Here is a 15,307-nt window from a genome sequence, read left to right as displayed (position 1 = left end):
GCCAGCACCTGGAGCCTGTGCCCTCCTGAGGCCTGGGCAGACAGCTTTGCTTTGGAGAAGGAGTTGGCTGCCTGCCCTCTCTTGTACTCTGTGCACTTAACTCCCAGACACTCTCATCTAGCCGTGTGTGTAGCTTATACTTTTAAGGCTATGATCTTAGTGCTGGAAAATGGAGCAGGGTATTTAAAATGATGCTCCCGAGGGAGAGAGAGGAGAACACAAGGATATGTTGTCAGATCCCATCAGCACACGCATGCTTGGATTTGTGAACAAACTTAGCATCAGATCTTGCTGTTCAGTAAGACTCTCTAGTCACTCTGAAAGCTGCTGCTGTAGCAGAGCTGGAGATGGCAGCAGATGTACTAAGACTGACCCCTGCACCTGACTGTATTCGTAGAAAAACTCTCTCGTGCCCTGGCAGAGGAGTTGAAATTACTTTGGGTCTGAGGCTGTATCTCATTGCTTACCCAACAGTCCATAAGGCCTGGCGTTCAATTCCCAGCACCAAATGAACCAGGTATGGTGGCACATGCCTCTAATCCCAGCACTTGGGAGGCAGGAGGATGAGCCTTGGCTATAGTGAATTGGCTAGCCTGGGCTAAAGACCCTGTCTCAACAACAAAAACCTGCAAACAACAGAAATGCCAACCCTCAAAGCATTTCCTATCCCAGAGTTGCTAAACTAGTTTAGGTCTGCCTGAGAAGACACCTGTCATCCCAAATTGGGTTGGTATGACACTGCATACAAAACTCCAGTGTTCTCTCTGGTGCTTAGAATATGACAGCAGTTAGAGACCTGCCCTAGTCAGAGCCTGTGGTCATTCCTGACCCTCTCTCACCTGGGCTCTGCCTTTTCTTTTATAAACAAAACAAAAACCAATTTCATTTATTATTACTGAGTGTGTGTTTGATGTGTGTTTGGGGGTGGGCATGTCACAAAGCACATGTGGAGATCAAGGGGCAACTTCATGGAGTTCCTTCTCTCCTTCCACCTCTCTGAGAGTTCTAGGATTGAACTCAGGTCGTCAGGATGGTATGGAAAGTGCTCCCTGCTTTTCTAGGCCTGTTCCTACCTTTCTTTGTCACTGTGTATCTTAAAACACAGGTGTGTGTGCATTTAACCTAGAGCCGCCACCTCTTCCCTTATGTCTGCATCAGGGACTGAATTTATGGTCCAGAGCGAGTGGACATCAGCTCTGTGGCTTCACCCATAGTTGCTAAATGCTGCTCTGTGGGAGAAGAGGAGGGGGATAGACTGGGGCTCCAGAGTTGGCACCCTCACATTCACACCCACCCTGGGAGGCGGGTGTCATCCTAGCCACAGGCCAGGGTGCGACTTTGAGAGGATTAGAGTGTTTCTTAGCTCCTTCTGCTTTATCCATTGCTCTAGAGACAGTGGGACCTAGGAAAATGGAGTCTAAAGATGAGGCAGGCTAAAGTCTTGTGCAGTAGCCAGCTTTATTCAACATCAGACAGTTTATACTCTGAGGGTTAGGAAAAGTCACTCGAGTGAAGTTCCCATGGAGTTCAAGCTGTGTGCAATCACAAGGACAAGCTGCACGTGGCAGAAACATGTTTTTCCATAGAGGCATATAAACAAATAACAATAGCCAGTTGTGATGAATAATCTGAGGTAAGCTCACTCCTATCTGCTACAACTGGGAGGCGCACAATCTAAGAACAGTTACTTGCTTTGAAGAAATTAAGGTCACAAGACTCTAGTTTGTTTTCTTGGAGTTTTCTCACAAGCATTCAGAATTCTCCACACGAGACTCCACTCTTGGACCGTGTCAGCACTTTCAGTCACCGATGGAGTCAGGATCTGACCTGGGTCCGTATGACTGTGCCTCTGTGGTGTTGTGACACAGAAGACATGACAGGATACACAAGGGGCCTCTGACCAGAACTGGGACAGTGGCAAGTAAGTATCAAGACGAATAGTAGTAGCAAGAAAGGAGACAGGATGCCTGCTGTGGACTGAAGGAGACTCAAGTCAGGGATGCTTTGTATCTGGTTTGAGTTTTAGAAGTACTGTGAGTCTATAGTGTCTCTCAGAAGTATTTAAAAGCAAGCTGTCTGGTAGAAATGGTAGAATTTTTAAAAAGTATCGTCTGGTGGTCCCCGTCATTCTAACCAACAAGCAAAGATCATTAACAGGTGCTCAGACCCCTGAGTGAAGAATGATGAGGGCAGAAAATTGTGTGGTTTCACCTCACAATGCATACATGTGCATACAGGGAAGGTATACCGATGTGTGGGCATGCTGAATGGGCAGCACCTGCCCCACACTGCCAAGCTTGGCCCCTCTCTCCCCTGCACAACCACGCAAAGGGCTCAGCACTGCCACTGTGGTGTGCTTGTCCTGCAAGATATTTGTCAAATATATGGCGACAGGACACTGGCAGATCCTGTGCGACAGGTCTACAAGACGCCTCAGCAGATTCCTACCAGACTATCTTTGTGGGGGCCATGGGAAGTATGACGCTCTCTCTGTGACTCTCATAGTCCCTGGGGAAAAGAGACCCATCTGCAGGCCCTGTACAGATCCTTAACCCCCACCCAGTCACTGTTACCTGTAAGCTGGCATCTTCCCATCTTGACTTACTTAGGGAAATGTTGCACACACCCACAGTTTCGTCTCCTGTCCTCAGGCCAGTCCACAACCCTTTCAGCTTTCCTTCACCCGTGGTCTGATTTCCAGGAGAACTGTGCATCTTTTTCTGAGAAACAAGTTACGGTGGCCTCAATGGTCAACATTCCCTTTCATCCAGCACCAGCTCCCATCATCCATTGCTGGAGTTTAGCTTCTGCCCTTCATCCTCAGTTGCCTGTTTGCTTTTCCCACAGGTACCAGCATGAACGGCCTGGAGGAGCCCAGCATCGCCAAGAGGCTGAGGGGCACCCCTGAGAGGATCGAGCTGGAGAACTACCGCCGATCTGTGAGGCAGATAGAGGAGCTTGAGGAGGTGCCTGAGGAGACGCAGGCCGAGCATAACCTGAGCAGCGTGCTAGACAAAGGCACTGAAGAGGATGTGGCCAGCAGGTCAGCTGATGCCTGTGGTTTGTCTGGCTACAGGGTTCCTGGGGCAGTAGCTTTACTGGGTCCATAGATTCAGCTGGCAGCAAAGGAACTTGATAAGCAAAGGAATTTGAACCAGTTTGATTGGATTGGAATCTTAGTTCTTCTCTTACCAGCTGTGAAACCTTAGGCACGTCCCTCACTTTCCAAATCTGTAAGATAATACCACTAGTGCCTTCCTCAGAGGCAGTGTGAAGGTTAAGGAACAGGTAGGAACACGGTGTTTAGAACGGTCCTTAACACGTCTAAGCATTTGGAGTTTCCACTGGTGCTGCTGATCGTGTGTGTTCAGTGGGAATCTTAGGAATAGATGTGGACCATGTGTTTTGTCCCCTTGTCTTGGGGAGAAACCGATGATAACCAAGACCAGACCTGAGCTTCCAACTCCGTATTCAGAGGTCCAGGCCCTGGGCTCTTCCTGTTTTCCCTGCCGCCCTGTGACCCTTTCTCTCCACTATCTCAAGGTTAGCCATCATTACTCTGTGACCCTGTATGTCCAGAGCTGTGTAGGTAACCATCCCTCGATGGAGCAGGGCTGGAAGGAGTCACAATCTGTAAGACTTCCTGAGCACAGCCCACTCCCCTAGCGCTTTGTGAATCGTTGAAAAGGTAACAGAAAAGGCAAGTGACACTGTGATCCACCAGTTGTTGCTTACAAGTCTGCAGTAGAGGAAAGACCTTCACAGGAAGGGAAGCACACTGGGAACAGCATGCTTCCACGGAGCGGGTGCTTCCACAGAGGGTACCAAGCTTGGAGTATCGGTGACTCGCCACTGGTGACTCTTAACCTTTGACAAAGCCACTTGGTGGTGGACAAAGAGAGGAGCAAAATCTTTACATGCTAGGGGCCACACACCAAAGGTGTCTGGCTTCGCCAGTCAATGTCAGATCTGTTTAGCTGATCAGTGATGGGACCGAGTAATGCACCCTCTTACCCCAGCAGTTGTACCTGTATGTGATGCCCTCTGGTGGGTTAGAGTTTCCCCGTGTCAGTAGAGAAGGGTGTGGGAGAGTCTAGGATGACAAGCATGCACAGTCAGTCCAAGCCAGACTCTCACAGGGCTTCCATGTCAGAGCCGAGGCTTCAGACCAAGAACTTTTACTTAGAGGTGATGGGCAGATGTATTTTTAAAGGTGAGAATGTTTGCCGAAGAATATGTCTGAGCAGAGCTTCTTTCAGCCGAATCCCAGCAGAACGATCTGGGGCAGGCACTGTGGTAAGGTACCCTTGAGCTGGCCCCATAGGCAGCCCCCTTGTTGATATAGTTCCCCAGCTTTCCATTGACCTGAGGCCTCAGTCACGTGACTGCAATGCATACAAAGCGCCCACAGGGACATACCCTACACTCCCGTCTCATTGCCAGTCCCGCAGTTCCACCAGGCACATTGATAAACCCTTGAGCAGAGCAGGTGGCTTAACCGTAGGTTGTGTTGTGGCGAGATATGCAGCCAGCATTTATCTAACATAAAGGTGCACACTTACATTCTATTAAAGAAAGAAAAATTGTCAGAGTGTAGGAGTGGTGTGACTCGGCGGGAACACATTTACCATGCATGTTCAAACCATGGTTTCTGTCCTTGGAAGGTCTTTTATAAAAATGGAAAAACAAACAAAAAAAAATCCAGGCATTGGTGGTGCACACTTTTAATCCCAGCCCTTAGGAGGCACAGGTATGTAGATCTCTGAGTTTGAGGCCAGTTTGGTCTACAGAGTGAATTCTAGAACAACCCGGGCTATACAGAAAAACCCTGTGGGGGGGTGGGGGGGGGAAGCCACACACTAAAAAGAAAGACAATAATAACCCATATCCCGTATCGAAGTGAGGGCATCGAAGCAGGAGTGGTGGGTTTTGCCTCCCTTCCCTGGGGAAGCTGTGAGATGCCTGGTGCAGATGTGTTGTGTGATCTTCCCTGTAGCACCAAGTTCACTCAGGTGCATTCACAGTCTTCAGCCTGCTTAGTGAGGGGTTAGCCCTGAAGACAAGAACAGACATCCTTTTAAGAATCGTCTTGTCCAAGCTGAGCGTGGCGGTACATGCTTGCAATCCCATGTGTGTGTGGGCAGAGGCCAACTTGAGTTATATGAGACCTTGCCTTTAAAAAGAAAGTAAGGAAGAATGAATGAATGAGTGAATGAATGAATAAGTGAGTGAATCACCCAGTCCAGCCCAGGAGCTTGTTCTCCCACAGTTCAGAGAACTTGATTCAGCCATCTCTGTTGAGCAGTGTGGTATACTATTTTAGAACATGGCTGTGGAATCAGACCTGGACTGGAAGCTCAGCTCTACCACCGACTGACTGTAGACAAATCTCTTGTCCTGTGTGCCTCAGTTTCCCCATCTGAAAAGGCCATGATGTGTCCTGAGCTTATTATGGACATTACACATATGAATGCCTGGTACCCAGTGGTCACAAATTAGCATCAGCTGTAACTGTCACTACTGACACACCCATCTCAGTGCAGTACCCACCCCTAGCGGAGTAGGCCAGGGGTGCGGGTGTTGGTCTCCATCACCAGGTGGAGTAAGCGCCAGAACCTGCCTGGGTCAGACTCACCCTGCCTAGGCTGATATCAGCCTCTCTGTATCATAGCTACCTGTGTAGCGGATGGTTAGATTGAGAGCCAGTTCTGGGGACAACCTGAGAGCCTTCAACAGTAATGCCAGTGTCCGCAGCAAGCTGTGGACACTGGTGTCCAGAGTGTCTGGGGTCTTCAGGGTCAGCAGATATCCTGGGGGATTTTTATAATCACCTCCACGGTTCGGTTCACATAGTATATGCAGGTCCTAAGCCCTGTCACAGAGCCTTGACACAGTCTCATCAGCTGTCTAACTTCTTGTTGACTCCTGGGAAAGAAGTCTTCAGGTGGCACATATTGTGTGTGTGTGTGTGTGTGTGTATGTGTCTGTCTGTCTGTCTTTCTGTCTCTCTGTCTCTCTGTGCATGTGTGTTGTGATTGTGAGGGGAGATAGGTTGTCTAAGGGCCAGGGAGAACTAACCCCATGTTAAGGAAGGTAGCCTGTGCACAGCCCAGCTGCTGTATTCTTTATTGCCTACTCTCTGATAGCTCAAAAGAAAACTTAGAGGCTGGACCATTGGCTCAATGTTTAAGACCACTTGTTAACTCTTGCAGAGGACTCAGGTTCGATTCCCAGCACCCACATGGTGGCCACAGCCATCTGTAACTCCAGTTCCAGGGGATCTGACGTCCTCTTCTGATGTCTGAAGGCACTAGGCATGCATGTGATGCACAGATTTTCAAACCACTAACAGACATAAAAACTTGATTAAATTGGGGCTGGGAAGCTGGCTCAGTGTGAAGAGCACTGTCTGTTCTTACAAAGGACCTGGGTTCCACTCCCAGCACCGACATGTTGCACAACCCTATATAACTCCTGTCCCAGGGGATCTGATGTCCTGGCCTGGCTTCCTTGGTCACATCAGACACATAGTTGAGTAAAACATTGGTAATAAAATATTTTTTAAAAAAAGAAAAGATAAATAAATCTGAAAAGATGGATAAATAAATAAATAAATAAATAAAGCAAACAAGCCAAAAGCCAGTCAGTGAGCCCCTGGAGCAAACATGTAACTTTGGCAGATAGGACAGTTAAGGTTTCAGAGGTCTCCCCAAAGTTGATGGCATCAAGAGAGTAAGGAGAGGAAAGACCACTGTCTAAGCAGACCATGAGTGAACAGGAATCCTGTGTGCCCCTTTCTTTTGGCTTTAGCCCCTCTTCCAACAATTAGTGAGGGGCGCAGGTCCTGGATGACACACATGTGGGATTTCCACAGAATGAGTATAGAGAACACTGTGTGCCTTCTTAGGCCCCCTGCTTGGCAGCAAGTATTGTCAGGGCCAGTGGGATCCAAGGGTGTGGAGAGCAGACTGCAGTCCCTGAATGGGAGAAGCTTAACCTAAGGGTCAAAGTCATTCTCTGTTTCCTGTTTCCCTCCAACAGTGGCGGGAAGGAGCTGAGGATGTGGCTCAGTTAGTATAGCACCAAAGTCCAAGGTCATTCGTGCTACATAGCGAATTTGAGGCCAGCGTGGACTACGTAAGGCCCAGAAGAAGGAGAGAGAAACAGGGCAGGGAGGGAAAGAAGCCAGGGAGAGAGAGAATCCCAGGGAATAAGATCTGTCTTTTCAGAGCTGTGCATCTGAACCAAATTCCTGCACATCCCACCCTGACAGCTGCTGGTTCTGAGTCATTGCTGAGTTCTGGGGGAAGCACTGAAGAGCCTGGGGATAGGGCTGGAAGTCCTGACTCCTGTGTGCCTTAGTTAGACATGCTCGGCCATAAGAGCAGCTGTACAGCAGAGTGGTCAGAGGAAATGCCCTGAATTACGGAAGGGTGCCTCCACAGGAAGTACCCTGTGCTTCAGGCATTGAGCTCATGGCTTGTGCATGCTAGGCAAGTACTCCGAACTGAATTATACTCCCAGTCTCTTTTTTTTAGCTTCCTATTTTGAGATGGGGGTCTCACTCAGTTGCCCAGGCTGGCCTTAAACTCGCTATGTAATTTAGGCAGGCCTTGAACCTCTTGTTCTCCTACCTAGGCCTCCCTGGTCCCCATCCCTCCTAGGTGACCGTATCTCTTTGCTAGAAAGAAGGAAGGTGAATGTTTCTGTTGGATTTTTGCTACTGTGTGGATCCTCCTCACTTAAAAAGTGTCCATGCTATAGTCCAAGGTGGCCCAGCCTTCTGCGGGTTCACCCTCAACTCCCAGCCTCAACAGGCGCCTGGGTAAACAGGGAAATCTAAAGTGAGCCTTGAGGCTGAGTGTAGCTCAGTGGTACCATGCTTGCCAGGCATGCACGAGGCCCTGAATTTACACCTTGATTCTTGTGTGACATAAGAGCTGGGCAGCCCCCAAATTAGCCCTAAGGTCCTGTGGTAGAGTTGGCCGGAAAGAAGCTTCTAGTAGCTCCTGTGGGTCTCTCTCTGCTCTTCCTGCAGTTTGGGAGGCTGCTCTACAGAAACAGACAAAGGCTTCTTGCAGATGCTTACGCTTACAGCCAGCCACTAGAGGGAAGCGGGGGCTGACCTTTCGGCTCTCACCACCTCTGAGCTGTCATAAAACTAGCTGTCGTGGCACTAACAGCCATCATGGGGCTTCATTGTCTTCATCACAGAGGGACATATTCATATATGCCCAGTACAGCCATCCTAATAACACGGCATGGGCGAGGTCAGGCTGCACACAGGCCCCTCTCTTGGGACGTCAGGCACGATCCCTCCCAGCCTGTCTGGACAAGCCCCTGGGCACACTGAGGTGGAGGGACAGAAAATTTAAGATGAGTGCAGAGGTCTCCATGTCCTCCCTTCAGATACGAGCAGGACTAAGCAGCACTGACAGCACACTTCAGTAACAAGGGAAGCTAATGAAAACCCATAAGCCAAGAGTGGAAACGTTCAGAATTCAGATGCCAGGCTTTCTGTTATTTCTTCATATTGTCCCTCTTTCCTTGTGTGTTTTAAGACATGGTCTCACTCTATAGCCCTGGCTGGCCTGGAACAGGCTAGCCTTGAACATGCGGTGACCCTTGTCTCTGCCTGCCAAGTTCTGGCATTACAGGCATGCACCACCATGCCCAGCCAGATTCTTAGGTTTACACTTTAAACCACTTCCTCCCAGGTCTCTGCCACACACACCTCAACAGCACCTTACGATATGCATGGTCTTTCCTGGGTCACCTTTGCCATTCCCAGTAGTCAGAGAGTCCGATACAAGTAGAAGACTGTTCTACCTTAGCTGAGAGTGTGTGTCCATTGGCGGAATTGTAGCAGGTCTCAGAGTGTTCTTTGAGATGTATATGGTAGTACACACCTATAACCCAAGCACTCAAGAGGACTGAAGATTCAGACCAGCCTGGGCTACATAGTGAGACTCTACCTCAGGAGTAAAAAGAACTCACAAATGAATGAGATTGTGAGCATCTGTAAACAGTGTAAGAAACTGTCCACGATCCCTAGGCTTCACATGGCATGGCCTGTCTGTTGAAGACCACAGCCTCATGAGGCTCAGCTGCTTAAGAGGTACTCAGAACTTGCTGGAAGCTGTCCTGCTCATGGCTAGGCCCTGTTGTAGTTCGGGGGAGGATCATTACTGATTGACTTGCTAGAACAGAGGCAGGGTAGGGGTGGACATACACAGACAGTAGAGACACTGTCAGTGTGTCCCCTGTGAGAGTTAGTCAGCCAACAAGAGGGAATGCGTCCTCATTTCTGACCCAGCTCATAAGTCCAGGAGTTTGCCAGAAGCACCATGAGACTCAGCCACACGAGAGGGACCCAGAACTTGCTGGAAGCTGACACTCTCGGACTAGGGCCTATACAGTGCGAGGAAGGCTGCAGAGGCTTAGGCCTCCAACGTGGAAAGACTTTCTCGTGAGGAGTCCAGGAAGCTAGGAGATTCAGAGAGTTCACTGTCCTGTTCCGGTGGAGTCACGGTTCTTGTCCTGGTTTCCATGTGTGATGTCACATTCACTGGAGCTTTGAGGTTTTTATTGGGTCTCCATTATATGCATAGTGATTTTTGATAGTCTATGTGGTTGATCTAGTCTTCAGGTCAACCTGAAGCCCCCCCTTTTTTCCACTGGGGTAAAAAAGTCTTTGGTTTTCCTAGTGTGACCAGTCCCTATATTCAGACGTAGTGTGTGGCCAGACTTCACTGTAGATCCCCCCATCAGACAGAGCTCCCTCCACAAATGAGCACCATTGCCTGCCTTCCAGTGTGTGCTTTGACTCACCCCCATATACAAAGGGGCTCGTGAGAAGCTAACCCCACCTTCACAGGAGACTGAGTCTCGCCAGCCACCCGACTCCCCATCCCTGTGCAGCCTTAGGCCCAGAGTTCAGTCCTGTGTTTCGTTGTAACGATGGATTTTTCTCCAGCCTGGTCCAGTGTGTACTTCAGAGGACAGAGTCTCACGACTCTGAAACAAACTGGAAACCTCTTTTGCAAGGCCACATATGACTGGCTCCTGCATGTCATTGGACCTCGTTGGCAGGGTGTGAGTCAGAACGGAGGTTGAGTCTTTGTCTGCAGCAGTTAGTGAATGTAGCACTTGCTCATATCCCAAGCAGAGCTGGCCTTGTGCTGTGCTGGGAACAGATGAGGAGAATGAGCAAGGCCCAGGAGGTGGGGCCTTTTCCAGGGGTCCTGCTATCCCTGTGCTGGGTATGGGCCTTGACTGCACTTCACCTGTGTGGCATGCTCCATAGAGAGGGTGCACTTTGAACATAGAGAATTGGACCCTCAGTCAGTGCCCCCCCCCCACATACACACAAGCACACGCGCACGTGCAGAGAGAGAGAGAGACAGACACACACACACACACACACACACTCACACTTCTGCCTGCTGGTTCAGCCTCTTGGGGCTTCCTCCCCATCTCTATCCACCATGGTGGTCACTGGAAGGTTCTAGCCAGTTTGTATAGAGTCCAGTTGAGTTCCTCCAGCCGAACAGTGACAAGCCAGGACCTTCTCTCCATTTTGAGTGTGCAGTGAAATAGCCTCTGGGCCCCACGGGGCAGGTGGGTCTGCATAGGTGTTGTACATGTGTGTCTGTCGTCCCGCCCCATTGGTGCGTTCCTTCTTGTCCCTTCCCCAGATGGGGAAGGGTGGCCTGACCTGCTTCCTCTCCCTTGCTTTGTTGGGAACTGCTGCCTGCAACTGTGGCTCTGAACCGTCCATCTCCACCTGCTGTCAGTCCTTCACTCAAGCTGGGTGCTTTCTTTCTCTCAGCAGTTCTGAGTCAGAGATGGAGGAGGAGGAGGAAGATGATGAAGAGGATCAACTCCCCACCTCTGACCTGGGCGGGGTTCCCTGGAAGGAGGCAGTCAGGATCCATGCCCTTCTGAAGGGGCGGAGTGAAGAAGAGCTAGAAGCCTCCAAGAACTTCGAGCCTGAGGAAGAGGACGAAGAAGAGGAATATGAAGAAGAGGATGAAGAATATGATGAGGAGGAAGAGGAGGAGTCCAGTGAAGGTCAGAACCGTCTCCTCTAATCCTGACCTGTCTTACCTTCTTGCCAGTGTGAATGCAAGGTCTCACAGACATTAGAGTCTGCATGCTGCCCTCAAGACCTGGGGTTTTCTGGCCCTCGTTCACTCCGATCTTAGAACAAGATACAGTGTCTGGCAAGCTAAAAAATGATGTCCTTTGTGTACATTGGGTTTTTTTTTCATTTTTAATAATTTTTTTAAGTTATCACTTTACATCCTGTTCACTGCCCTCCTCCTGGTCACCGCCTTCCACAGACACACACACAATCATACACACGTGCACGCATGGACACATACCACACACACACCGCACACACACACACACATTGGTATTTTTTAATCTGGAAGTGGAAGCCGGGGCTCATCTGTGGACTGTGTCCAAATTAAGTTCCTTTTACTTTTTCATCTTATCTTTTCCCCTTCGGCTTCATATAGAACTTTATCATAGTAAGACAGAGGAAGTTGGCTCCTTCCAGGAGTCTCCCCTGGTGCAGGGTGTCAGGAGGCTGTGATCTTAGGTGCTCACTAGACCAACTCCGGCCACAATAGTCAGTAACCTTTGGGGCCTGAGGAATGTTCGTTTGAGTGTCCAGCCACTCTGGAGTCTTCTAAAACTCCTCTTGACTTGGGCCTGAGATTTCTCTGTCCATCACCTGTCTGGCTGTGACCTGAAGACTCCAGGAACTTGGCTGTGGAAGAATGTCAGTCTTTCCCTGGCTTCAGAGGGCCCGTGGGTGGTAAGGAGGAAACCAGGGCTGGTAGAGATCTAGCTCCCTGGGACATGGAGCCAGACGGAGTACGCCCCTTCCTTGTTTTTGCAGCCCCACGTCAGAGTTGCAGGTTAAATTCCAGACAGCACAGGTACAGAGAATTAGCTCACTGTAGCAACCTTGCTTGTCCTTGGGCTCTGTGCACTCTGTGGGCTGCCATGGACCGTCCCAGTATGCTCAGGGTCAGAACCCTTGGCGGTGTCGGCAGCTTCCCTAGAGAGCAACCCCTCTCACCCTCCTGCTCTGATTCCTCCGAAGGCCAAAGTGGAATCTAGGCTGAGTTTCCTGAGACAGGAAGAGGGATTGTGCTGGAAAGGCTGCCATTGGCCAGAGCATGGTTTTTCTGTTGTCTGTATGCAGTACCATGCTGGCCCAGAGTTCCCCTATGCTCTAAGGGGTGAGTCTGTGCCCTTCAGAGCTCCCATGGGAAAACATATTTTGCCTACTCCATGTGATGGTGAATACTCAGCAGCCTTTAGCCCCAACACAACTCCGGGAGTTTGCCCACAGGCTGAGGACCTGGATGCCTGTGTGGACGAGTGGCAGGACACACTTGCATGCGGCATAACTTTGCTCTCTCTTCTCTTTCCTCCCTCTGTTCCCTTTTCTACCTGTCCCCCTGTGGGATTCTTGGTGCTGTCTGTGGGTGTCTGGCTCCCCCTGCTGTAGAAGGGGAGTACTGCCCCTGGGACAGAGAACTCCTGCAAGGCCAGTGGCTCCAGCATCTCTCAAAGGAAGAAGAAATGGGTACATGTGAAGGTACCCGCTTTGCCTCCTGGCCATTTCCACCCCAGCTCCCAAGAAGCCATCTAAAATATGCCTCCAAGAGCAGGCCCCACGTGGAAGGTCTTTTTTGTAAAGCTGTTCTCAAAGGCTCTGGGCATACTTGGGCACCTGTCCCCAACCCAGCTTCCCCAGACAAAGCACAGATGAGCATGTGAGTTAGCAGATCCCCAGAGGACAGAGAACAAGGTTTATGGACGGTAACCCCACCTGTGTCCTGTAGCTTTCACTCTGAGTTCCCTTTATCCAGTTAAACCTCACTGCCTAGCTCTTCAGTCTCACCCCAGGGTCTCCATGCTGCTGATAGCCCTTCCGTTCACACACCACACACACCACACACACACATACACCATACACACACAGCACACATACAACATTCAGCACACATACAACACACATACAGTACACGACACACATACAACAGTCAGCACACATACAACACACATACAGTACACAACACACATACAACACACAACACACATACACAACCATACAACCCACCCACATACCACATATATACACACAACACATACACATAGCATACATACAGCACACACATATATATCACACACAACACACAGAGCATATACACACACACAGCATACCACACACACCTACACACACCACACATACACAGCACACACACACACACCACAAGTCTGTAAGTGCTGGCAGAAGGCACAGCCTCAGAGAAAAGGCTCAACTCTTCCCTCTGAGGCTTAGAAGCCAAAGAGAGGAGCAGCCTTTCTCTCTGGGCCTCACCCTCCTAGGTCCTGACCCATCTAAGCTGTTAGTGCATTTGCCAGGATTCAGCCCTTAGCAGTGCCATCTGGGCAGACTGTCTTTGGGGATGGGCTGTAAATTCATATAGATCAGTAAGAGAGTCTGCGCAGCCAACTCAACACATTATGGCACAGTTTAACCTCCACATTGGAGAAATTGCTTGGCTTTTATGCCATGCCACATCTTTATTAGGTTTAGTTATAAGCTTCCCTGGTAGTGACAGGTGGTACCTAGTTAAGGCTATCAAGGGGAGAACAGACATACACTTCCAGTTGGAAGCTGGAGTCCTTCAGATCGGTGGCACCTGCTCTTACTGCCTGAATAGCTGCCCTTCCTTCCTTGGTGCCCACCCCCACGCTCCTTAGTTACTGGCTGTCCCGCTATCTTAACCCTACTATGTGGCATGACCCAAGCACTAATGAGAGAGGGTCCTTCGGGGCAGGGGCTGCATGTGAATTCCACCTGCTCTGGCAGCAAGAGTGAATGCAGGGGGAGCTGCTGGGTTTTTATATAGCTGAGAGGCAGATCTCGTGCCCAGAGAGGTCAGAAGGGCTTCCGATGCAGTTTGTAAGGAAGAAAGGAAGGGCTTCACTCACAGTAGGGAAGAGGTTTTGGTCTCAGTCCTGCCTGAATGCTGGAGTTCCAGACTTCACAGGACAGATCTCTGCTTCATCTTCAGCTGCTGTCCCCACCCTCCATGCCGACCACGTCCCCTATGTCAATGCTCCCACCACCATGCCAGCATGCAGCATGTGCTCTCTGGCCCAAGGGCTTTTCTTCCCCAGCAGCAGCTTTACTGCAGAGGGTAAAAATGAAAGTTCCAGCAGCGCACCCGTCTGTCCTGGTTAGTTGGCTGGCTCCTGGCAGAGTGGTACACCATCCTAGCCCACCTGTGACTGACAGGAAGGGTGTCCTCGGGAGCTCAGGCTGTGCTAGGTAACAGCCACATCCTGGGGCCTCGGCGTGGTGGTCCTATAAGGTGAGGGTTGTCCACCCTGTTCCACCCTGGGCAGTGTGGGCCTCAGATCCATTTCATGATGGAAAGGAAAAATTCCTTCTGCATTTGGAGGTGGAGTGTGGATTTCACTGTACTAAGAAGTTTATGTGAAGCTCAAAATGACTAAATCAAACCTAACTAACAGAAGGTGTGTGTGTGTGTGTGTGTGTGTGTGTGTGTGTGTATGTTCATGTGTGCATGTGTGCACATGTGTGCACACATTTAAACATGCATGTTCTCAATTTTTACCTCTTTCTTATTCACACTGGGCCTGGCAAACACTGTAACTCTGTTTCATTTCCTGTCCTGTCTCCTCTCTCCTTCCCTTGACTGTTTGCTGGTCCCTCCTGTCTTCCCTCTACCCTCCTTCCTGGGGACCTGGCTCCCTAGCCGGGAACAAGAGGCTGCAACAGATCATAACCGCAGTGGATCCTTTGGCGATCCAGGCTGATGTGCACTGGACACACATCCGTGAGAGAGAGGCAGAGGAGAGGACGCTCCCAGCCTCTGAGTCCTCCACTTCTAGAGGTAACTGCTTCGAGTCCCAGAGTCCAATGTGTGTCCTGAGCCCCCATTTTCAGCCCCTCCAGTGGCTGCAGAGGCTTTGTCTGCAGGGGGACCACTGTCCTTGCCTGTCATTCAAGAATATGTAAAGTTCTCTGAGTTCTGAGGCAAAGCAGGAATATGGACCTGACTCAAAAGACCTAGACTTTGCTGTCTTCTGTGTTTCTCAGCAGGGCACTCTTTGTCCCTCCTCAGAGTATGTTCAGAGTGGGTGTTGCATGAGTGCATGTCAGGACGAGAGAGGGGAGTGTATTTGGGAGTCAAAGTAAGGAGGAACACACAGAGTACCTCGGGTCGCCATGGAATTTATTCTGGTTCCT

At 50.1% G+C, this 15,307-nt stretch overlaps 1 protein-coding gene across 2 annotated transcripts in view; it reads left to right on the top strand.

Moving 5' to 3' along the window:
• The window catches only part of Mical3 (microtubule associated monooxygenase, calponin and LIM domain containing 3), a 179,644-nt gene that overhangs the window by 128,827 nt on the left and 35,510 nt on the right, over positions 1-15,307 (top strand). Inside the window, exons 21-23 of one of the 2 annotated variants that reach the window (XM_028761150.1) lie at positions 2,848-3,043; positions 10,832-11,073; positions 14,814-14,951. In XM_028761150.1, coding sequence (XP_028616983.1) covers positions 2,848-3,043; positions 10,832-11,073; positions 14,814-14,951 — 576 coding nt within the window. The remainder of the gene's footprint in view (positions 1-2,847; positions 3,044-10,831; positions 11,074-14,813; positions 14,952-15,307) is intronic. The other variant, XM_028761152.1, reaches the window with a different exon arrangement.

Source organism: Grammomys surdaster, unplaced genomic scaffold (genome assembly GCF_004785775.1).
Source record: "Grammomys surdaster isolate TR1022 unplaced genomic scaffold, NIH_TR_1.0 126660, whole genome shotgun sequence".
NCBI lineage: Eukaryota > Metazoa > Chordata > Mammalia > Rodentia > Muridae > Grammomys > Grammomys surdaster.
This window is presented reverse-complemented; position numbering and strand designations above follow the sequence as displayed.